At 39.3% G+C, this 25,895-nt stretch overlaps 1 protein-coding gene across 1 annotated transcript in view; it reads right to left on the bottom strand.

The window, feature by feature from the left end:
- MYH11 (myosin, heavy chain 11, smooth muscle) overlaps positions 1–25,895 on the bottom strand; it is a 55,570-nt gene that overhangs the window by 18,350 nt on the left and 11,325 nt on the right. Inside the window, 18 exon segments of the mRNA XM_010285388.1 lie at positions 316–476; positions 621–690; positions 802–923; positions 1,093–1,286; positions 2,207–2,261; positions 2,263–2,331; positions 2,832–3,005; positions 3,206–3,379; positions 3,825–3,977; positions 4,147–4,265; positions 4,649–4,744; positions 6,977–7,120; positions 8,146–8,244; positions 10,318–10,381; positions 11,308–11,400; positions 13,692–13,712; positions 15,472–15,574; positions 23,598–23,625. Of these exon segments, the coding sequence (XP_010283690.1) occupies positions 316–476; positions 621–690; positions 802–923; positions 1,093–1,286; positions 2,207–2,261; positions 2,263–2,331; positions 2,832–3,005; positions 3,206–3,379; positions 3,825–3,977; positions 4,147–4,265; positions 4,649–4,744; positions 6,977–7,120; positions 8,146–8,244; positions 10,318–10,381; positions 11,308–11,400; positions 13,692–13,712; positions 15,472–15,574; positions 23,598–23,625 (1,939 nt within the window).

Genomic DNA, 25,895 nt, shown 5'->3' with positions numbered 1-25,895 from the left:
TACTGACTCCAGTCATAGGCTAGGATGCTCCTTCTCCCAGTTGTACAAACACATGATGGGTCATTACGTCAGAGAGCTTACTGTACAGAGGGTGTAAGTAGCCTCACAATGTAATTGTTTCCCTGTAATTGTACTAATAAGCCTCTCTGGACAGGAAGTAAGTCCTTCATTGGACACAAGTTGAGTTCTAATGCAGTATAAATAACAGATGGTAATAAAATGTCTTAACATCTTCAGTTTGTTAAACAGAGAACTAAAGGCTACTGTAGACGCTGTGCTGCAGAAGACATTCTTTCTGTTAGTACATATTCTTACTTTCTTGCTAGGTAGCCTCGGCACTGAGCCTGGAAGGCAATAATAACGTCTGTGATCTTCAGGTCTCTCTCTTCTTCCAGGTGAGCCAGAACACCGGTTCTGAAGAAGATTTTACTTTGTCCAATTCTGTACAAGTTGGGATCAAGTTCTAATGCTTTGATCTGGAGAAAAACAGGGATATTTGTTAACTCCAGTGCTGAGGTTTGGTGTATTAAAAATCACTTCTCATTATTGTTTGCTCTCAACAGCTTTTATATAAGAAGTATAGATCTGATTATCAATAGGATCAAAAATGCTTTCCTCACCATCAGTATGCAAGCCTGCTTCCCATCCATGAATCCTTTAGGAATAGCATTTGCAGCAAGAATTTCATATCTGCCAAAAGATGTTAATGTTAGGGAGGTTGAAACACATCAGATTATTTTGTACAGACGTGTGTTACATCACTATTAAACCCAGAGTTAGGACCAAGTGAAGGATTCATACCGCTGACGGAACTCCTGGAAGACAATCCTGTTGGGGAATCCCTGCCGGCAGATACGAATACCTTCCAAGACACCATTGCAGCGCAACTGCTCCAGCACTAAATGGGCATCAAGTTTGCCAGCCTGAATGGGGAACAGAAAGTATTTTTAGCACAGCAGAAATTTACAAAAATGCTACTGGCTGCATATCTATGTTTGAAGACATCATTCAGCTCTGTGATGTGCTGGTACACTGAGCATCTCAACATGAAAAATGTGCCAGAAGTCTGAAAACTGAGCATTTGAAATTTACCCTTTTTTCATGATTTGGAATGATACAGCGGACAAAGTTAGGATTTGTATTCCTTAAGGTGGTCATCAGTTTGGTCAGCTGTTCCTTATAGAGTTGGCCAACAGTACGGAACATGCCTTTCTTGGTTTTTGAAGCACTAGGGAGTGAGCTTTCAGTCATCTTGGCCATCTGATCCAGCCCAACTATACGGTCGACTGAAATATAAAAGAAAGAATGGAACTGCTTACGTAAACTGTCCTCACCTCACATTACACCTATCACTAGCATTGTTAAACTGCAACTTCCCAAAGAGGACCAATATATTTTTGATGCAGTAGAATCATATTAACAAAAGTAGTAGAAGAGCCTTTTCGGTAAATAGCCTACTTCCGTCAAACATGAAAATGAGGATCTTTGTTAACTAGTGACAGAATGGAGCAACTGAATACACAGGATATATTTTATTTTATGTTTACTCTAAAAAGGACAGTCCTTCTGCAGAATATCCAGTTGGTAGGTTGGTGTCAGAACCAGGAACAACATCTCTTGACTCTCATCTGTTACACAGTCGTTCTCAAAGTCTAGCTCATAATCTCCTTCAGTTACTTGATAATTCAGAGCCACCTTGCTGGTGTTTGTATGCACATTTATGTCCATGTATTAAATATTTATAGTGTAGTATGTGTTAAAGATCCATATAAACTTTTTAAAAACAAAGTGTTTTATATGCATACAGACGTTCTTCTGATGGAGTTTGGCTGAGATTATACCTCGCTGGAGAGAACCGTGCAGGACTTCCAGAAGAAGGGTAAGGCAAGTCATTCATAAAACCCAACAATAACATATATTAAATGAGGTCTACAATATCACATATTCAGCAATGAGTAATTTTTATTCTGTGGCTGAATACTATTAAGTAAGGCAACTTTCTGATAGTGCTTAAAACTATCTAATGATGCATTCCATAAATATGTTTTTAGAACACACTATTCTTGTTTCTTAGTTCAGTCTCTTCTATGCTTATAATTTTCACACTTGTGTCCTGCCAGCAAGGAACAGCTGTCAAAAAGTTCTAGTAGGAGTTTCTCCCTATAAATGTTTCTCCACATTACTGATTTAGAGTTGCGATTCATACCGTCTTTCCAAAGGTCTGCTACAAATTTGTCTGAAGACTGGTTCAGTTTTTTTCAGCAGAGAAGTCACATTGTCATTTAGCGGATCCATGTTCTTTGTTAGCCAGGCAGTTGCATTGTAGGTAACCTAAAGGAAACAGTGCTACATCAAAAATCTGTTCTTGATAAAAAAATCTGGAGTGTTTAAGAACACAGGGCACTGTATTAACACAAAATCAGACAAATAATAATGTGAAAAGCTTTCTGTGGTTGAGAGCTGTGTTGGGTATTTATTCTTACATGTACTAGCTTTTGAAAAGCTTTTTGCAGACATGTTCGTGGCAGGGCGCCTGCCCTGCCTTTTAAAAATGTTCTTGCTAGGAAGGAATCCTAATTACTTGGATTTTAATAACCCTGGTGCTGGTTTGTTTTTTGTTGTGTTGTTTTTTTTTTTCATGTGAGCTTAGCACAACCGTGAATGTTTTGCAAATCTTATTTCATATGTTATGTAATTAAAGCACTTAATATATACATTATATAATTAAAGCCATTCCTTATCAACGTGGGTACTGGACTGTTTCTTTTTTACCATTTGGGCATCAAAGAAACAAAGTTCCCTATGTCAAAATTACTCAATCTGTCCAGTACCTTTCCTGCGTAATGCATTATACAGAACTCAGTTTTATCCTTGAGTTGCTTGGGCTTCTGGAATTTGGGGTGGTTGCCTTGTTCTTGGCATAGTTTCTCCACAAAGGATGTGTCAGTAGCTTTGGGGAACCAGCACTCTTCATCCAGCAGAGCCAGGACACCTGGAGGGTTGGTCTGCAATGTAAGCAATATCAGATCAGTATCATCACAGGCATAGACAAAGAAAGAGCACCACCTTCTTTGTTCCTTATGTTCCAAGTCCTCCCAGGGAACAAAGAATCTGAAATACCTTAAAAGGCCCTCTTATTGTACTGATACATAGCTGACCCTGATGCAACCTGTGTAGTATCCCACCTACAGAGATATAGTCTTACTGGTCTTTCAATCAGCTCAATGCAAGGTTGCAGGTCAAGGCCAAAGTCAATGAAATTCCATTCAATGCCCTCCCGCTGGTATTCCTCTTGCTCCAGTATAAACATCGTGTGGTTGAAAAGCTGCTGAAGTTTCTCATTAGTGTAATTGATGCAGAGCTGCTCAAAGGAATTGATCTGTGAAGAGGAAAAAAGTGTTAGAAATAGACCTTCAAGAGAGAACTTAAATGACAAGATGAAGTTTCTTAATTTTCATTTGGAAAAATTGGAAAAATACACATTTTTCTAATATAAGGTCTTGAAAATTTACAGTAAGTTCCCAGCTGGTAAATCTTTATACTGGGACCTGTTCAATAAACCATAAAAAGCAGACCTTGGCTCTAAAAACTGAGCCGTGCAGAAGCCCAGCAGGAGTATGCTGCCACCCCCAGCCTTTCCTGACCAAGCGAAAGGCAAGCAGCCAGGTGTAGTAGTCCTGTGGGTCATATTGGCCACGGGGTGCTAGTCAGCTTGAAAGAACTAAATTGTTTTTGTGGCTTTGAACTTAGATTTTTGTCATCTTATATCCACACCACTGCATGATAATAAGAAATTTAGCCAGTTTGTGTCCCACAGTACATACCTCAAAAATCTCAAATCCAGCAATATCAAGGATCCCCAGGAAGGAAGCGCCTTGTCTTTTTGTTTTATCAAGAGCTTTGTTTACGCGAGCTAGAATCCAACGGAAAAGACGTTCAAATTGTGCCTTGGCCAAAGCCTCTATGGCAAAGTCTGCCTGAGAAAAAGAAGAGAAAAATGTAAGTGAAAGAAGAAACCCAATTAGCTGCTAATTTCTGTAGAGATAATGAGACAGAAAACTGACATTTCGCTTTAGACAAGATGTAAGAAGAAAAAGAAGAAAGGAGAATAGTTTCACAAGAGCTGAACAGACTGCAAGTAGATACCTGCTCTTTGGTCTGCGCTTTCTGAACAACATCTCGTCCTACTTTGATCCTTGGGGTTAGAATAGATCTTGTGAAATCGGTCACATTAATCCCCATCAGGTGACATACTTTTTGAGCAGCTGGAATAAAAGAGTGAGATTTTATTTCAGATTTAATTTTCTCTTAGTAGGTCAGTAATTGTGAATACAAGCAGCTCAGCAAGTATGTGAAGTTATTTGTCTTCCTTAAAAGCTCCTCTCTTATACATACAAGAGATGCCATCTGCCATAAAAGTATTGTTCATGATCCAAACAGCAAATTTGCTGTTCATCAATTTATGGATTCAAGGTTACTAGAAAAGGTAATGATAATTGAGCTGACTTTAAGTATGGTATATCTTTTAAAGCCTATCAAGTATATATGTAATAACGATTAAACAAAAAATACTGATAAAGAATGCTTACTCAGCTGCTACTTTATGAATTTCTTAATATTAACTATATTTTTAAGTGGCAAATCATACCAGTATTGTCTGGCATAGAAGCTTGATCAGTGTTTCTTTCCTTCTTGAAGACAATATTACCCAGTTGTAGGACAGATGAAACAACCCTCAGTATAGCTGTAAGAGAAACAGGTAATATAAATGAGGAAGAGAATGGACACATTTTGAAAGGTCTGTTCTCTGCAATAATGAAGATTCATTCTTTGGAGTTCTAGTTGTTTATTTGGTAAACTTACACAAGAGAAGAATACTATCCTAATAGGCTTATATTTTGGAGCATGAAATCAAAGGGGTTCAGACAGTTCACAGAATCACAGAATAATTATATAATGACTCCTATTGTTGTAATGGAGAATACTGCTGTCAACACCAATACACGTGCCCTGGCAGGAGAATGACCCGGTCTTCATCAGTAACATCATCTGAACTTACCAAGGCTGGTTAAATTTGCACGGCTGTCCTGCAAGGCAAGACATTTTTTCTCAGCATCCCTCAGTCACTGATGCAGATGTGGGATGTGAGGGAGCTCTGCTCCCGGCTGCCACAGCTGCTCCAAGGCTCAAGTGATGGGGTGATGCTGTTTCTGCCACCAGATGTCACTTGGGGCATGGCAGTTTGCATCCATGGGCAATGCACACTGGCATGCACCGGCTGAAGCCCTGCATGCTCTCAGGAACAGTGAGAGGTAAAAGATACGCAGATAGATGGCTCTGGCAGGCCCACGTTTTCAGGATAGTTTAGTTGTTGGTTCATGCTCTTCGTTTTTATTTCTCTCTTCTCTGAATCAGTGAATACAAATATGAGCTATCTGAGCCTGTTCCATTTATTTCAAAGTTAAATCAGAATATTTTGCAGCTTTTTCATGCTAGTTGTTGGTAAGTTCTGAAGAAATGGCTTTAAATGGTCATTATTGTTGTTAGAGCTGGCTTGAATTCAGTAGTCTGTTTTGGGTATGCATGGAGTTCTTCTAGTGAGAAATCTTCCCTTTCATAAACACAAATTACCTTGCAAAACACCGTGTGTTATATTACTTTTGCATGCTGACAACCGCACCAATGCTGTGGAATTCAAATGGGTCAGGAGTGCATGTCATGTTCCTCCTACAAGCAGGTCTCCAGAATTTATAAGACTTAAGAGAAAAAGCCTTTCAATTCTTCATTCAGATGGACAGCAAAATATTGTGACAATTACTTTATTTGATACATGTTTAAATTACTGTATAGAGCTGCCCTGTGCATCACCAGTTGTTCTGTGCATCACAGAGATAATTTCTCTTTGATGATATATACTTTTATTTTCCAATATAGGTGGGGATTCTTCAATATTTCTTTCACTGTGTTTCCAGCAAGTACACCAGTTTAAACCTTTGAAGGAGGTGGTTTGCAAAGAGTTTTCATTATTGTCTTCAGCTGCTCCCACTGGTACCCACTGCAGCAATGGGAAAAGGTAGGCCACTGTAGTAATTTTTCAAGTAGAGCTTTTCTAACAATAACCTACAAGCAGTAGGTCATAATTAGATCTCCTTGCAAGGCAGGAACAGTCACCCTAATACTCACAAGACTACATGAAGCATCACCTTGTTTAATACAAAGGTGGCAATGATTCCAAGGAGACTGGTAGAGTTTTGTGTCGTGGATCTACGACAGCAGTTTCAGTGTCTTCGCTGCCAGTCTGGGAAGCCCCCACTTCTCAGCCCCTGCTGTCCTGCCCCCCGATTCCTGCGGCTGGTTTATGTTGTCTTCAGGCACTGTACTGCCACTAGTTCAGTTGCTTCTTGTTACTGGCTCTGACCATGCTGCTTGTGTTATGTGATCTTGATCCTGTGTTTAGATCCTGCCTTGATCTTGTGTCTCTTCTGATGACACAGAACTGAGCTCCTGTATTATTCTTAATGTGAGGTAGAAACAAATCTGTGGTCAAGAAGTTTTGCCTTATGAGAGAACCTTCATTCTCTTTCCATGAGACATCTATGGTTTAATTCATCTAATACCTCCTGAGAAGGAGAGAAAGCTATGGGCACTAATGCATGGTGCACTTCTTAGAAACAGTAGCTAGGTAACAGTTGGTAGTAGTTTTACACAGAGGAAGTAAGAGGCAAAAAGGTTAAATAACATGGGTACATTTGGAATCCTCCAGTTGGTGGTTCATGAAAGACCACACTTCTCCAGAGAAACATGGACATAAAATCTAAATAATCTTAATTTTCTTATATGAATGTAGAATCTTACTTCATATGCATATTTTGTAAAGTAATTATTTTGGACAGAATTAACCTCTGTGCGTTTGCATCTCTACATAGTGTCATTTGCAGATGTATACCTTGAATACAATGTTCCTAACAATTCTCACCTATCTGTTCCTCCTCAGTAAAGCCCATAATTGTCATGGCTTCCAAGGTCTCCTGGAACATCTCATCATCTTGTTGAGCAGGAATAGGCACGTGCCCATTAGATAGAAAGGTATAATTGTTGAAGCCTTCCAGCAACAGATCATCTAAAAAGCAAAGAAGAAATGCTTTACTTAAGTGCATTGACTTCATGGTTCTTGGTTCATGAGTTCTCCCAATGAACAACAGGAAAAAAAACCAAGTGTTTTCACCAAAGGAAGACTCTGCTTGTATGAGGAGTTTAGGGTTTTGTGGTGCACAGATATTTTCAAAATAACTCTTCATTTAGCAAGCTTGATTGTATTAAGTTTCCAGTTTCTGTTAGTAACTGGGGAATGTCTCTGCCCCTCTGTGGAATTTTGCACCCTATGGACTCAAATCTGAGCCATTCTTCCCAAAAGTCTTTCATTTAATGCCATGCATAACCTATTCAGAATTACACCTCTCCCTGTGAGTATTCATATCAGGTAATAATAAGAATGGAACCAGGTAACAACCATAGTGCCAGACCAAAAGACTCTTCAGCCCTATAGTGTGGCCAAAAATAGTTTCCTAGGTAAGAAGCATAAAAACCAGGGGCAATCCATTGCTTTATACATTCTGTGACAACCAATGATTTAGGGAAAGATGTAATATTTGAACCATGATGTTCCAATACATATTATATCTAATTCTTTTTTTGGATCCACTTACACTTTTCACCTTTTCAACATTCTGAACCTATGGGTTTCACAGTCTAACAATATGCTGTGGGAAAGACATTTTCTTAATTTATTTTAAAACCAAAAGCCAATATTTTTATTGGGAACCCCAATTTCTTTTGTGTAAAAAATAATTAATAACTCCTCCCTATTCATCTTCTCAATATCATTCAAGATGGGATCTGAATGGGTTTACATATCCTGTAAATAGAAACATCCTGTAAACTGCAAACAACCTGGCTCAAACAGATGGACATCAATTGAAGCTTTCTTACCATTCACTTGAGAGAATTGTTTTCTATAGCTAAAGAGCAGTTTATTTGTAGAAAGGATTGAATGACATGCAATTAAAGAAATTAAGCTAAATTACTTAAGTAAGCCACTGCTCAGACTGTTCAATGAGATCTAAGAATGATTAGCAAGTAACTTACTTCTCATTTGTTCAGAAGCTCCAGCAATCAAATAGTAAAAGATATGAAATGTTCGCTCATCTTTAGCCTGACGAATAGCACGGGACTTTTCAAGCAAATCTGTTTGTCAAGTGTGTTAAAAAAAAATCAATAACATATTTCAGTCCTTTCTTAATTGTGCCATCAGCCTCAGAACCATCAATAGCATTGCTGAAGTACTTGCCACGAGCTTGTCTAATGTGAACATGTGTCTAATTCTGTGGCAGGAGCTCTGCTATTGGTATAATTCTCATCACAATAAGTAGATCAATTTCCTACCTCTTATTGTATGGTAAATGCTGGTAATCATGGTAATAAGCACCACAAGAGACATAAATGCTTCTAAAATCAGATATATAAAAATAGTATTCACAATATAATTCACATCACTTTTAAAATCAAGGACCAGTATGATTCTTTCAACATAAGGTGGGGCTGCTAGAAAAAAAGCTCTTGAGGACAGTATTGTAGGAATAAAAGCAATAAAAGCAAACTTTATTTATTGAAGTTGGCAATAGTGTATTTGAACATCAGTCAGTGATTCACTGTTTAAAAGCTATAGTGCTATAGATAAAACTTGTTAAGACCAAAGAAATTAAAGCCTCATTTTTGCTAAAGATCACTTGTCAAAATAAGAGTAGAAAGATAAACTGTTTGTTGTTTGATGCTTACACCCAAGAGATAAGGTCTTTCTTTACAGCTGCATTTTTTTCTCATTTATCAGAGCAAGCAGCTCCTCTATGCAGAGATGAGCAATGCAGCACTGAGGGATCTAGCTACATATTAATTTTTTCATTAAAACACACTATCTTATAAACATAACCAAGGGAAGAGGGAAAAATACTTGTCAAACAAAGTCAGGCTCAGCTGAATTGCTCTGAAATATCTGTACTTTTTTCCTGAAAAAGTACATCAAGGTTATCAATATATAGCTCACTGCCCTGGGTGTGTCATTTGAAACAGCAGAGCAGCATTTAGCATCCAGAGCAGACAAGTTCTCTGGAAATATCTAGCACTTGATTCTATCTGGGGCATCAACACCAGCAAAATAATGCTTCACTTCAGTTGAGTGAACTTCCAGAACATGTAATTTCTGACCATGGCAGTTTAACAAAACATGCAGAGATCAATTTCAGGATAAACTGTCCCTTGGTTTGATAAAGGGAGAGAAACTGTAAGGACTCTTAAGACAGCTCTTCTGACCACACCATGTTCTTTGGCTTTTCCTGTCTCTCTTGTCTTTATTAATATAAAGTCTCTAGAGGGGTGGAAGGGAAAGGTATGTTACTTTTATTAAAATGACCCTTCAATCCTCCAGATAGGAGCTAGAAAGCTGTTATACTAGGTATCATATAGACTACTCCCTTAACTGTTATTCTCAATGCTTTTTCTTGGAATCCCAGTAGAACATATATGACCTCCCTAAACAGCAGGGCATGTGCAGCCACAGGCTTGATCATTCAGTCTGCAAGGCTCAGGACCCTTCCCTTACAGAAGCCAGGGTGCACAGGGCTGAGGGTGAGATCGTACTGAGCATCTGGACTTCAGCCCAACATGCGATCAGGACTGGGACCAAGTGCCAAACCTGGACTTGAAAACTGGGAAGCACTGTCCAGGTTCCTGGGTAAACTGTAGTGATAGTACCAAGCATTCAGGTTTTTTTCGAAGTGCCTGTCCCAGCACCAGTAAGAAATGGTAAAGTTTCAAAACGTTTTATGCAGCTGGAAATGTAGACCACGGGGAACCGCAGTGACCCATGCAGGATCACACTGATATGAAACAAAACGACCACATAGCTCTCAAGATCACATGCAATCTTAACCACAAAACAATCTTTTCCCATTATTGTATTATTGGGACTCTGCTTTTGACGTCCCCTGCTGTTGACTTAGGTATGGTGCTTCCATTTTCTGAAGCTGTATATGGGGAATAGCACACTTTCCTACAGCTGAGAAAACAGACCTGAAAATGTAAACATGAGAGTAAGACAAACTGAGAAGCTGGCATCATCATAAATGGAGCCACTTCCCTCCATCTTTGTTTATACCAGCCTCAGCAATATTTGCCTTTCTTAGACATGCAGTGGAGCTTGTTTATCTTACTTCCTTCTGCTCACCCTAGTTAGCTTCCAGTGCAGCTCACTGAAAAGGATACAAGTCTCTATGTTTGCTCCGACAATGTAGCCTGTCACATCAAAGTTGATGCGGATGAATTTTCCCTGTGAATGAAAAGAAGATCTAGATTGGGCTGTTCTTTCAAGTTATGCCAGGTTTTCCAACATTAGCGTTTAGCCTGTTTAATAAGACATGTACATCATCCTCTTAAGAATAACATGTTTGATTCCCTCCTGCTGGGACAACCTGTGGAAAAGCCTGAAAGGAAGTGAACTTCTCTGATATTCCCTCTGCAAAGATTTGCCCCCACATTTCGTTGAGGCACTTACAGGGAAAGGAGTCCTTCCTACTGGACCAGGCTTTGGAAGCTGTGGATATGACAACATCTATTTCCTACTTTGATTTTCACAAGTTCAATGAGGAAACAGCATTGGATCTGCGTAACTCCCTCTGCTAAGGTTCATCTGCATGTATCCCTGAACTTTGCAGGGACAGAGCAGAGGTGGAAGAGGAGGCTCTGCAGGGAAAACAAGCATCTGCCAGTACTCCCAGAAAAAAGTGTCACCAAATAGTGACAGCCCTCAGCTCGCATCATTCTAACCTGAATCTGTATGACTGTCTTTTCTTTTTCTCCTATAGTTTTTAATTTAATATATTAACCCCTCTTGCAAAGTAACTGTCACACCTTATGAGATACATGTTCAACAGTGGTGCAAAGAAAAAGGAAGTACAGATTTTGTTTGCAAATAATCTCAAGGTGGGTATGTCCTGGAGCAGGAATTGACTTTGGAAGGCCACACATAGACTGCTGAATTGTGAGAGGACAATGGTGCTGTCAAGATTGAGCTTTAATCTTCTATAAGGCCAAATTCCTATTTCAGAGAGGAATTCTAAACTGTTTAGATTAAGGATTAGTTTTAAGATGCCCTTTAGAGAGAAGCACCGATGAGGGCCACTGTCTGTACATTGTGTTTTAAAAGATGCTGTACCCCACCACCACAATAGGCCCAACTGGATTTCTCCTACTTACGAATCTGGAGGAGTTGTCATTCTTCACAGTTTTGGCATTTCCAAAAGCTTCAAGAATAGGGTTTGCCTGTAGAAGCTGTTTTTCCAGCTCACCCTAAAATTCATTCAGATGCAGTTAACCCTAAATTTCATAATTACTTACTTAAAACCAACACGTGTACGCTGGAGAAAAATGTGAAGGATAATTGAAGCCTCTAACTTCTTTTTGCTGAATACTGCACTTCATTTGGATTTGTTTTCCTTCTCTGTTAATCTTTGTGTTTATATATTTGTGCAGTTGACTGCTGTCCTGTATACATGACCCTTTTCCAGCCCTGTTGCCTGTGACAGATCAAAGCCTATTAATCTGTTTAGCATCACGACTGGCTTTTCTTTAAAATAAAGGGTCATTCAATGTAAATTTTTTTTTCCAGTTTAGTAAAATTTGTAGAAGGGATATTCTTCAAGGAACCTCTAGCATGTCTTTTTCAAGTTAGTTTATTGAGATCCTTTGCTAGCAAATGATGATGTAATTAGAATAACTTGCCGGGAATCATTTTAATGTAATGCAGCACAAAGCTACAAAGCAGATTTCATCAAGTCTATTAATAATGATCCATGCAAGGCTATTTAGGTTAAATATGGAAATGCATTGATTTATTTCAAACTAGGATAACGAATTCTCATGCAAACACACAAACTTTATATTATATTGTTAATTGTGATTGGTAATTGCTAATGAAACAAATCATGCAATGAAACAAGCATGCATTTAATACTCCTATTTCTAAACAAATCAATTAAGTTGAAAAAATCCTTTGCTTATGAATGCAGCTTTTTTGAACTTTTCATTCAGCTCTGTCCTATGAGGTCACTCACATTTGCATCTTGTCATCCTATTCTTTGAGTACTACTCTGCAGTAATATCCATTATTTCAAGTAACTCACCCTGAAAGGGAAAAAGTTCTTGATAGATAATATGATCTAATTTAAATAATTTTAATTAGAAAAGAAGGCAATATTTAGGTTGACTCTAGGGGAAATAATTTGCAAATGAAAGTGCTTCCCAATTAGTGTGCAAAACTGGTAAACTTTTTCTAAATGCCATTCCTGCATGCCCTGTAACATGTGGCAATGATGAGAGCTGCCTCAAAAATATCATTAAAAAGCAACAGATTGTTAACAAATTGCTAAACTTATCTGCATGGTCACAAGATGGGAGAAGGAAAAGAAAAACCCCACCAAAAATCTCCCCAAACTTACTGCCTAAGAGTTGAAGGAAGAGGGAAGGAAGACTTCCAAACAAGCTAATGCAGGAGTCCTAGGACAAGTAATGAATTCCTGAAAGTCCCTGAAGTTTCTCTGTACTGAGCAACTCTTTCCAGTTATACTCGGTAGACTTAAAAACTCCACTATAAGCATAAGGTGTTGCTGAAATCAGATGGTGATAGCTAAAATAGAGCCTTGTCTGCTAAACTGAGACAGATACCACCTTGCTCCTAGTGAGAACTGAACTATACCATAAATCTGGGGTATAAAACTGTGGCTCCAAATTAACAGCATGAACTCCACAGAGTTGCCCGTGCCAGCAGTGGATTAGGTTTTTTGTGGGGAGCTTGTCAACTAAGGGGCAACACCTTGCCCTTTGTCATAGCCAAAGTCTGAAAGGCAGCAGTCAGAATGGAGAAAAAAAGACTCCACGAAAAAAAAATAAAATCCCCTTTGCCTGGCAAAGAAACGGAAAGAATCTGCCAGCAAACCTGCCTATATTCCCAAGCCATCGGTATGCTGGTACAGCACACCACAGTGCAGGACAGCCTATGAGGGCCTGTAAGAAACTGCTGTAACACACCTGCAGACACACGCTGCAGTGAGAATTGCTCCGTTACACATCATAGCAGCAAGCTAAAACATGCTAACTTGTGGATGTAAACAATTCTCAACAGTTACATGAAAATGTAAAATTGAAAGCAATATCAAATGGAAAGCATGCAGCCATACACCGTGAGGTTTAGGAATTATTTCACAACAGTCCTAAAAAGTTCAACCTGAAGCACAGAAAGCATTTGGATATTTTCATTCAAGAGATCACGTTGCTCAATTTCAGGCTGAGTGGCTCTTTCAGGATCGTGGGAAATTTCATTCAAACTATGGCAATTTGAACACACACATATAGAAGAGAGTGATATTTGAAAGATGACCCTGCCTGTGTCAGACCTCATTCCTTACCATGGAGCCTGACACAGTTAGGGTTGATTTGTGAGAGCATTTGGCGCTATTGTTGCTTTTTATCATATCATACAACATATTTCAACAAAATCTCTCTTAAATTTTCGAGGTGCAACAATAGCATGCAGATCTACACTCAGTGCCTTAAACACACATCAAACAGTCTAAGTTACTCACGTAAGAAAAAGATGGACCTTGCTGTATTGAATAACGTGGTATAAAACAAGTGTCAGTATCATTTCCATTACACAGACATTTTTATTGTTTTTCCTGTATTAAAATAACCAATACACAGTTTCCATGCAGATAAACCAGGAATACAAATAAAACCAATCTGTTGAAGACATACTAAGAGTACAAATACCATCAACATATATAGAGCATTTTAACTGAAGAAAATAAAAACCCTGAAGCAAAGGCTTGGGATTGGGATCTAGTCCCAGGTTAGTCTCCCAGAATCAGGCAAGGACAGATATTTTTATGGTAAATCCCCAGTTCTCTGGTGCAACTGAGGCATTTTGCTGTTCATTATTTTTTAATGACTGAAATTGCAGTGTCAGTAGTCCCAGTCACTGAATTACTATTTGTCAGCATGTTATAGAACAACTTAGACTTTCTCTCAGCTCCCATCTGGTTTGGGATGGGAGGAAAATGGGATGGGATTGGAAAAAAGGGTATTTGCCTTCAGGTCTGTCTCAGGGCCAGTTTGATCCTGAGACTCACATAATTCCCCAGAGGAGTCAGCAGCAACTGCAGTTCCATGCCCATTAGGCATGGCCTTGAAACCACAAGTTCATGTCCCCCAGCCACTGAGCAGGGACCCAATAGGAAGAAAGAATTTTTTTGCCTAAACATTCAACAAAGGAAAACGATGCCTTCAGTCTTGGACTGTTTCCACTAAATTTAATCACAACTTTCTAGAAAGTACTACCCAAAGGGACATCTACTCCCTCCCCTACCCCAAAGCAGAATCTGCTGTACGTAAACAACAATTACTTATGGTGGAAGAGGCCAGGCTGTACACCCTGTGCTCTGGAGTCCTCTGGCTGTGGGCATACAGGGTAGGTAAGGGCAGCTGCAAGACCCAGCACAGGTGTGTGGCCGTGAGATTTTTACTTCCTTTCCCGCTACTCTACTAATTACTCATTTTGGACCCAGTCTTGCATTTGGGACACACTGAAAGGTCTTCTTGAATTAAGCCTGTTTTGTCATAAAAGTAAACTGCTACATTTTTTTGCAGAAGTTTGAGTAACGTTCAAAAGGCTGGAAATGATGTAGGACCTGGAGTTGTATCACTGAAAACAGCAAAGGCAGTTGAGAGCCTCAGCCATACTAATGATCTCTGGGAACTGTGCAGGTATGAGCTTGTTTTATGGTTCAGAGCATGAACACGAATTTTAGTTGCTAAGGCAAGACTATGACAAATTTTGAAGGAACAAAGTACTTTAAAAATATTGTGCCTTTCAAAATTGTTCTCTCTGACGGGAGTAAAAAGAAGAGGAAAGTTTTATACTGGGACTGTTTGCTAATTAGTAACAAAACTCGCTTGCTAACAAAGCAAATCAAAACTTTGGAAGTTTAAATGCTGGTATATATTTTTGTGATGCAGTTGGACAGCGTGTTAGTTAAAGGCTTTCCCAAACTTCTTAGTTGCCAAGGGTAAAATAAGGACCCGAGCCCTTGCAGATTTCAAGGCCTTCAGCTAGGTTATAAATAGGTGCTATGCATATAGAAAGCTATGAATATTTCTCTTCTAGCGAAGTACATTCTGATTTGATGCCTAAGGGGGTGTCAAACAAAAGTTTTTTTCCATAAACATAAAGCTGTGACGTAATTGTGTACTCTTAATATGTCAACTGTTTGGCAAGCCACAGATGTTGACTTGCTGTTAGCGCAGTCAGCTCAGTACAGTCCTAACAGGCCTGAAGAAGAGTTGAAAATGGAAGAGCTCACTTACAGTGATGCTGATGTCCTTTTTGCCCTTATGTGATGAAGCAACAACAGCCAGGTACTGAATGACCTTTTTGGTATTTTCAGTCTTGCCAGCACCAGATTCACCTCTGAGGGGAAAGAAAATAACATAAATGAAGGTAGGTAACTAGTGGGCTCCTTCTGCCGTGTGATGTATTTAGCATATAAAAACAGGACTGGGAACTGCCCGGCTCAGTTAGTATTTACCCCAGAACACCATCTCTCCAAATCCACCTGACTTCAGCATGTAAAGAACACATTATCAGAGCTATATCTCTGTCCCGTTAGTATTTTGACTGGACATTGGGCCATTTAAGGCAATTCTAAAACATGATGCATTTTTAAACAGCAGTTCATCTTGCTTTGGCAGCATCTGAGTATTTATGAGAAGTCGAGCTGGCAGGGAGTCTGCGTGTATTTTAAGGCCAAAAAATACAACATCAGCTATGATGTGGTACAGCAGTAAGAAAAAACACCATCAGTATTACAATAGTTTTCTCTTCTGAAACTGGTATTAAAGTAGACTAACAGCTTATATTGGTGCTGCAGAATAAGCGAATGATCCTGCCTGATCTAAACTCCGTGTTCAAACGCTCCTTGAATTAGTGGGATCAGAGCTGGGACTGCCTGAGGTCTGCCTTCTAACTGGGTAGTAAGGGACATCTTGTGTGGGGAGATGTCTGACCAGCAGCATCAGCATCCAAGCTGTGCTCCGTGCAGTGTCCCTTGGGAAGCAAGAAGGCAGTGGTAACTTTTCACCTCCCGGAGGACTTCCAGGGTTAAGTTTATTTACCACTCTTAAGCCCTGTCTTTAAGCAAAGTACTGGTTTTCAAAGTACAGGTAAAAGGGCCAGATTTACACAGTGTTTTTTCAGAAGAACATTTCCAGCCTACTTTTCCGTCTGAAGTGTCCCTCTGTTACATTGTCCCCTGTCTTCTAGATACCTTCGACTCTGATGATTATATAGATGAAAATGTCCTATCTCAGCTGTTAAAAAGGGCATTAAAGTGGCTGTGGATGTAATAAACTAGTTCTTTCAACTGTGTCAAGCTAGTGCTGTGAGGAGGGCAATAGTCTAAATGTAAGTTGGACCTCTTTGTCTTTGGATTTAAATTAAAATTTATTTAAAAATAAAAAGAACAATACATTCAAAATTCACAGGGATATTTGTCAACTCATTTGAAGCTGAAACTATTTAGCTGGATCCATTGCAGTTCTGCTTCTTTCCCGAATTAGGAAATATAGGAGTTAATTTTCCCTACCAAGGGACTAGTGATAAATGGACATTAAAAATATGAGTAAGTGCTGGGGAGAACTTTCAAGATGGGATGACATTGATGTAACCTTTGGAAACCAGAAACAATTCCTGCCTGAGGTATGACACGATGAAAAGTGTTTCTTCTGGCTTTTGGAGTTTTAACCAGAAATAATTGAGATGAATATGTTTCTTTTCACAAGACGTGAGTTAATTTGCACAGTTTAGAGGTTGGATTCATCTCTGCCTGGGCTTCAATGCTAAAACATTTCCATGTTTTATTGATAAAAATTAAGTGTCCTGGGAAAAATTCCAAACCAAGCACACCAATTTGAAGACATATGCATACAAAGTTTTCAAATAAATCTACCTTGCAACTTTGTTTCTTTGGAAAAACAAAACAAACAAACAAAAAACCCCAGAAAACTCTCTCTTCAAACAAACCTCGGGCTTTGAACTTTTCCATTTTATTAAAGGTTATTTGTAGTTCATCACTACATGAATTGCATTTCCTTTCTCCCAGGGCAACAGTGCCCATCGTTGGGCTTTCTGCTGAATCCCTGTAAGTATTACCATATATGGCATCATTTTGCTTGTAATTATCCTACCATACTGTAATGCTTAAGTTACTTAACATTTTGTTCTGTGCTTTCATCCTTTAACTCTTTGCTCCTGCACATGCTGAGGGTTTTCCTATTTTCTGCAGATAGACTTGGAGGCTTTAACTTCTTTTTGAAGTGGACAATAAAAAGTTCTTCAACATTAAATGGAAATGCTTCAACATGAAATGGAAAACAGACAGGATCTCAACAGCTACAAGTAGAAAAAAAAATCTCTAAGGTCAAGTAATGAAGAATAATGCCCATAGCTGATGAATGCATCTAATTTTTCAGCACATCAGGTAATTTTTAAATGTCCATGGCAATAGACAGGTTTGATAAACAAGTAGCCATTAAACAATATTAGTAGCCCTCATACTCTGAAGGATGCATCACAGCTGTATGACATCTAGAATTCATCTCAGTGATAAAATACCATGTGTTTGAAAACTAATGAGGAGGAATGGCTAGATCAGGTTCAATGCCTCTAAACATCAAGAAGCTGAGAAGGGGAAAGACCCAGGAGGAGGAGAGCATGCGAATCTCTTCATTTGCTTCACAGGTAGATGACATTCTTCCTAGAACTATTGAGTTGCAACAGAATGCTGGCTGTTTTCTCTGCATCTGCCTTGAAGTGCCATCATTTCTGGGGTGGCAGAAACAACTTTCATTGTGAGGTGGTATGAGGAATCCCACCTGTTTTAAAATCTACATGCTCTCTCGAGCTCAGTGACTGAATTTTTCAAGATGCGTCATTCTCTTGCAAGCATCTTTCAGCGGTCTTGGCATGGACCATACACAATGAGGTTCCTCCCAGGAGGCATCTGCTCCTCTCTTCTGAGTGCCCGTTTTCCTCAGTCTTTACCCCTAAGTTATCTTCCAAAGTGGGAGTTCACCATATAAACGCTGTTACCACTGTCCTAATCATGATCTTTTGGGAGTAGACTGATCATTTGTTTAACTGAAGCATCTCAAATCATTCTTGTTGCCTGACATACATAGAGGTAGCACATTTACTGCCAGTGCTGTTGTTTGCACCCAGCTCAGATGGGCAACACAAAAAAAGCAGATCAAAAGCAGGTCTCAGTGCACAGTTCTGATCAGCCCAACAGCAGTACTTAATCTACTTCCCATACATGTTTTCCTCCTAAGAAACTCCTTGGCTTTCCCAGAGCAAAAGGGTCCAGTGGGCTTACAGGCTTGCTCTGTTAAAAACACCACTCTCGCATTGTGTGGCATAGTTTAAATTTATTCTTCCCTCATTTCTTGCCAGGCATTCTTTTAGGAACGCAGTACAGTATTTAAAGCATGTAAGCTGACATACATAGTACTCGGCTATAATAGAGTTTTTGCACCACATGACTAAATCCTCTCTGACTCCATTACCTTCACCTTAAATGAAAATTATCCGAGTTAGAACAGGTTTCCAAATTCGAACAAGGTGAGACTAGCAAGTTGGCCTCACTGTTGTGGGCTGAGCCAGTGGTGTAGCTAGGACTCTTGTATGTTTGGGTATAACTGGGAAAAATCAGTTTAAAAACTGTATTTTTTTGTTGAAAATTTGAAAGCTTTCTATATTGATATTATGATATAAGACTTAGCTTAATTCCACTTTTGGAAACATGTAAAAAGTAACAGCAGAATTTATTTTCAGCATTTGTTTCAGTAAGCAATGAACCACAAAAATTGACAGTTCACACATCTCTTAATCTGTCTATGCTGGCACCGCGGGAAGCCTCTGTGCACAGGGCAGTCAATGAGGTGCTCTAAATCACATTAGGGCTTGGCAGGCTTCATCCCACAGTATGAGATGTGCAGAGATAATGAAAATCTTTGTCCTAGACCAGCTGTACCCACCTAGAGACCCCGCTCAGAAGCCAGCCCACTGATCCTACTAGTTTACTTACAAAAAAATTCCCAAAAGAGACCGAGCTGGTTCGGCACCAAGCTCCACCCTGAGTCTAAAGCCACACAAGATATCTGTGTGGGAGAAGGGCCAGGCAGCAACGCTTGCCAGCTCCAGCTTTAGAGAATTAGTGAGCTGGGAAAGAAAAGAGTTTAGCTCTCTCGTGGAGGAGACTTTTGACTAATGGGACTTTGCAGTTTGGAGGATGTTCTGGATTACTCTGCTTCTTGACACGTGTCGGGGGAGAAAGCAGGCTGAGATCCCATGGCCGGGTGAGGCTCTGGAGAGTTTGCCCAAAAAGAAAGAGGGGAGGAACAGGAAAATGGCAGGATGTCACTGTCTTGCCCAGTATTTTGTCTGTTACTGTATTGAATTAAGTGGAAACATCACCCTGCTACCATATGTTTTGATTCAAACTAAATGCATGTATAAAAAAAGTAAAAGGTTATAAAATGTTTAACAAACCTTTTTTTTCCAATGTCTTTATATGACCCCAAACGTTCAGAATTTTGATCAGATTTTTTTCTCATTCATTTAAAGTGGTTTCTTGCTTAACAGAAGCTTGTGCACGCTCCTTTTAGCCACATCTGCTTTGTAGAAAATATTCTACCCGCTTTTTTTCAGGAAGTGGCTAAAATATGATAACCCCAAGATCAGACAGGTTTAAGGGGGGATCCTTAAAACACTCATGTGCTTAGCTATGCAAATAAGGATCTGTGGGATTTTTAGTAAAACACCTTTTGAAAACTCCAGTAGGATCCACTTGTATCGGTAAAAATTTAACTTAAAAGCCAGAAATCTCCTTTGAGGACTAGTGGCTTTACTTACATTGGAAGAAGCTTGAAAAGTCACAAGCCTGTTCACTGGCCATTGCCTAGTCCAATTCAAACTTAGTTGCTGAGGCACCAAGGTTGCTCAGGTCTCTGAGTAACTTGACAGATTTCTTGAGATTTTTCCTTCAGCAATATCTAACTGGTCTCTGTTGACCAGCACGGTCTTTGCAAGAGTGAACACAGAATATTGCATGACAAACTCTGGTGTCAAAGAAGAGAGACTGCAGCGGGGGATGCCTAAGTCCAGGCAGGAATTTCAGGGACTCCCAATAGCCAGGCAGAGCAGTGGAGGCTGCCCAGAACAGTACAGGGACCAAAACACAAGGATGGAAGCATACTAACTGCCTTAATTTTCAGACACATAAAATAGTAAGATTTCATACCCTCAGTGCAGTATTATATATTGTATATTTATTATATATGTTATGTTGTTATAATATAATAATGCAGCCACAGATACATCAGTTACTAAGCACAGCCACGGTATAAAGTTTCTTATGTTCCAGAGAGGCAGCTTGTAAATGTGCGTGATAGAATCTGGGGTTTTAAGGCTGACTGTAAAGTGGCAGAGAGCAACTGGGAGGGAATGACATGAGAGGATGTTCAGTGATGCTGCCCATGGGAAAGAACTAACAGTGGAAAGGATGTGTGCACAGAGGAGAGCAGATCAAAGGCAGTATGTGTGTAGTTATTAGGAAAATGTAGAGGAAATAATGAAATCTAGGAAAGACGGGAATTCTGAGGAAGTATTAGAACCCATGAGCATTAAAGACAGATGGAGCATTTTAAACATACCACAGTTAATCACACAAAGGGTAGGGACTGGAAAAGAATGCAAACAATACTTAACCACATGAGGGTAGGTTGAATGAGCTGAGGGTGAAGTCCTGAGAATGAGTATATTTATACTGAGAAACACGGAATCACGCCTAGTTCTCAGATCTGTGCCCCTGCCTATGCCCCAGCTGCATGTCATGCGAGTCCCAGGTACTCAGCATCCCACCAGGCCTTTGGGTTCCAGGTGAGCTCTACTAACAATGCAATAATTTTGCAGAAGTAGTACACAGCACACAGCACAGAACATTTAAAAATAAAGTGCACAATTACTGCTTGCATTTTGTCACCGGTAGTTTGGCTGTCCTGCTCAATTCCCATAAGGCAAATAGCAAAAAGTGGGAGACAGGCAGCAATAAGTGGAAGAATGCAAGAGTCTACACTGCAGCATCACTAAACATAAATGAGTTTCTGCAGCATCCGCAACTACTTATATATAAATCCTTACAGCTACATTTTTTACAATTTAGGTAACAGGCCTTCAAAAGTTTGAGTCTGTAGCTATTTAAAGAAAAGATTGCCACTGACCAATGCCATGAAGTCTTCCGTTATTGTTACATATTCTAGGGAAAAAGATAATTTCTTAGAATTTTTAGCAATTCTATAAAATAATGCAAATTACTTCCTCTTGACAGCTGCCCAGCTGAAAGCCAAGTGAACTTTCTTCTTTCTGTACAGCCAAATAAGGTCAACAAGCATGATAAACCAGTAGTGGTTAAAGTTGTGTACGTTTGTTTTAGCTTCACTAATCTTTCTGGTTTAAAAGACATGTGTGAGGACTGTTTTAAGCTATGGGTCATGATGGCATCCAACATACAGCAGTTACTCTAAACGTCTGGATGAATCGCTTACTATAGCTGTTTTCAAAATGGGAAAGACATTTCATTCTCTCTATTTTATGTATTGTTGGTGTGAAACACTTTATGTTTCCAGCTTAGCTGGCCAGGTGAAAAAAAAGGTCTTTTCAATGTATAGTAGATGTCAGAAGTGGATCCTTTAATGGATTTTCATGAACAAAAAAGCATAGGTTTGCAAAAGAAAGCCCCTTTCTTAAAAATCCTCATAGTCCAAAGTTAAAAGAAGATCTGAAGATTTACTAATGGAAAAATAAACTAAAGTACAGGAATAGAAGGAGGAAATGCATATCGTAAATTAGTCTTCATTACCATGACATGTTTCATCCTGGGAAGAATGTGATGGTCAATTTTTATTTCATCATTGCAGCAATTTTAGATTTCTTTCTGGTATTAATGCATTTTTAGACAGATTCTTGATTGATATACTTGCATGTAATGAAGTCTTGTTACAGTAGAGGTCAGAGCTATACTAGCCGTTATGGTATGGGATACAGTATATAATTTTTACTTTTTCTTGTGTGATGAATTTTTTCAGTGGCCCTTACAAGTAACTGTATGGCTGGTGATCAATAGCAATGCTTTTTAAAAACTGTAGTATAAATATACATTCAGTAAGTCAGTAGACGCATTTTCACTGATAACCTAAAATCAGTTCAGTTTGGGACTATGAGTATGTACAATACTTAACAGACTACAGCATCGCTGCATGAACCTGCTATAAATTACACGCATGCCATCTTCTGCAAACAATAATTAGTATTTACACAAAACAAAATCCTACCTTTGATTAGGAAAACTGGAAGATGCCTAATATAACAAATACAAAATTATGTCAAAAGCATTCTTGATGGATGGCTTTCAAGTAAATAAAACCAACTAAATAACAATAGAGGAATGGAGAAATGATCAAAAATGAAGGTCAAATAGGAGATCCCTGTCCAGTTCAACAGTGAGTGTTTTGCAAAATAAGTGGGAATGATACACCAATGGGATTTTGTGGAGTAGTAAGTTGTGCACAGCAAAGCATACTGCAATAAAATCACTGCCTGACCCATGATATGACAGGTGAGCCCCCCACGTTGGTGCTATCTGAGCACTGGCAGGCCAAAACTCAAGGGGGCCTTCAGCAAGCTGGGACACAGAAAAATCAGAGAGTTCAAAACAGGTCTGGCTTAGCTGGTATTTCATCGTTGCCTAAACCGATTATGCAAAGACTGCAGAAAGGTCCGAGCCACAGGGCGCTGCTGAGCCCTCTTAGCCAACATGACCCTGCCTCATGCAGAGGCTCCAGGGCTGGCCACTGCCAGCAGGGAGGTACCAAGCCTTCCCCATTCTAGCTACAATATATGCAAACAGCACAAAACAACAGCATGAACGTAAAAGATCGCACTTTTCTACACTGACAACTGAATAAGGAAGTTACGGTGAATTACCAACAGCTAAAAATGAAAAGCAGTTCAGTAAATATCTGGGATGCTTTGTGTTCCTCACTTTTCTCAGTTCCCCAGCTTCCTCTAGAAAGCTTGTAAAATCCCTTGTGCTCTCTACACCTGCAGTTTTACAACCATACTCCCCAATTGTCCATGGTAAACTCTTAAATTTCTGAATTCAGAAAGTCAATTTCAAAAAATAAGTTTGTGCATTTAAAGAATTCCTACAGCACTGATACCTGCTTTTTATTTTATCAACAGGTAAATCTACTGGGATTGGAGTTCAAGCTTACTGAAGGTGAGGAGAATATGTCAGTTCCATCAGAATTTGAATCAATTTTGAATAAAGACAAACATTGTAATATTGAGGTATACTAAAATAGTTTAGTTTACTTACGTGCACAGGATAGACTGGTCTTCTCGATCTGTGAATAAAGAAAAAAATCCATTAATTAGGGAAAACAGCTATGTCCTGACAGAAGCACTTATATTTATAAGGATTTACATTGAACAGCCTAGACTTTCCAAAATCTGCCAATCCATGATTAGTCAAAAGTACTGGTTCACATCTTATTTAATTTGCCCTTCCATTCAAATAAGCATCTCTAATGGAAATATTTTGTACAAAAAATGAACAAAAGGTTAAGAGTTCAAAAATATTTTTTGTAAATTCCATTAGAGATGAACTGTAATGAGGACAGCAAAAAGATCAGGCTCTCTCTAAGAAGATTATAATTGAAAATTTCGAACCTGAAACTCAAGTTTTTGCTACGCTTATGAAGTATGGCTAGCAGCCCACTTGAGACAAAGTCTGGACAGATAAGGCATCAAAAACTAAAATGTTTTAAGCTGGTTATGCAAAGCTTTAAATTTTGAAAGCAGAGCAGTTCAAATACCTAAATAATATACTCTCCATTTCAGACTGAGAGACAACTTTTATCAAGAGGACGAGTAATTTCTCTGCGATATGCTCCAAAATAAACCAAGATACTTCACATATTTTACAAGAGCATGTCAACAAGTACATAAGTATTCTTCAGCTTTTTACTATGAACAGGACCATGAAACACATTGTGGATTAAACTTTATAAAAAGAGGGACCAAAATCTCCATTTCTACTATGTGAGGCATGTAACAGGTTTCTGCGCAGCAGATTCCGGTGCACTGTAATGCTGCAGCAACGTTTAGGATTACATCCATAAGCTGCTCTTGCAGAGGTCCTCCCTGCTTATGCTTTCAGAGTCAGAGTTCCTCTTTACCTTCAGAACTTCTACACAGAATTTTCTACCAAAAAGCTGATCTCGGGCTAAGATCTCTCAGCTGTGATGGACAATGAACACCCACTGAGGTTTTACAATGTGCTCCACAATGTTCAACTATTTGTAAAGCTCCATTGAAGCAAGACTTCCAGAAAAGTCTGGGGGTAATGGGAGGTTTTACAATCTGCCCTCTATGTAAAGATGCATGACTAGCGTGTTTGCTGTGATCACTTCTGAAGTAAAATGACTTTTTTCACTGTGGGAGTGGTCAAACATTGGGACAGGTTGCCCAGAGAGGTGTGGTATCTCCACCCTCGGAGCTATTTGGAAGTAGACTTGAACAAGACTCTGAGCAACCTGCCCTGGTGTTGAAGTTGGCCCTTCTTTGAGTGAGGCTGTCACAGACTGCCTTGTACAGACTGTAGAAAAATCTTCTGACTTAGGAAAATAAATTCCCAGACAGGTCAAATACATTTTTGAGAAGTATGCATAGTTCTCAAATACATAGAAGTATGCATCTCATACAAATCTGAGACTTGAGGCAGGTAATTAAGGCAGAAGCAAGTGTTTCTGTATGGTTTGGCATTATTTATCAGATGCAGAGCTAGCATTAGCCCAGTGGAGCCTCTGGTCAGAGATTAAGGTATGAACCCCTTCCTCCTTCTATTCAGTGACTTGCAGGGCTACCTGTCTGCTCGCTTGCTCCTGTTGTTGATCGTGTGTGTAATAAATACTATGAGATAAACAAGCTTTCTGTACTGTGTAAAGGTAATGGAGATAAATTTGACCTATTAAGCTTGGAAGTTGTAATTGCTGCCTGCACTACAGCCAGTCTAGGAAAAGCAGTAGAGGATTCTGCTATGACTTGGATTGATATTAAACAACTGTTTTATTCACAGTTCCTCCATAGCTGTAACATTAACTGCGTTATTGATCACTCACACAGCAAATGGTGCCGCTTAACTGCTTTATTCAGTAAATCGGTGCAAAGTGACTCATTACATTTCTACTGGAGATCTTTGTCAGCAATCAGCACAGCAGGACTCTTCCACATAAATATTTGGGAGGAGAGGAGCTGTGAGCTGTGTTTATTTTTCACTGCAGGATACTGAGCTAGGCTTTCTTTTAAGTTAAAAAAAGTGAGACCGTGGTAGGATTTTTGCTAAAAATACACTGTTGTGCAAATAGAAACCATGGGCATATATTGATATTGCATCACAAACCCATAAATACCATAAAGAAAATAAAAGTGACTCCTTGATGCAGAGTTGCCAATGGAATTTCTGAGCTCAGGGAACATTAGAAATAGTTGGTCTCTTCCAAGCCAAGTATTTTCTTACTACTCTTTGCTGCCCATTGCTGCCGTTCTTTTGCTCCCCAGTAAGTGAAAAACCCCTCCTGAAAGTATCTCATAAACTGGCCCACCACAGGGGCTT

This window comes from Phaethon lepturus, unplaced genomic scaffold, assembly GCF_000687285.1.
Source record: "Phaethon lepturus isolate BGI_N335 unplaced genomic scaffold, ASM68728v1 scaffold11444, whole genome shotgun sequence".
NCBI classification, from domain to species: domain Eukaryota; kingdom Metazoa; phylum Chordata; class Aves; order Phaethontiformes; family Phaethontidae; genus Phaethon; species Phaethon lepturus.
The sequence above is the reverse complement of the archived record's forward strand: the minus strand, read 5'-3'. Positions and strand labels throughout refer to the sequence as shown.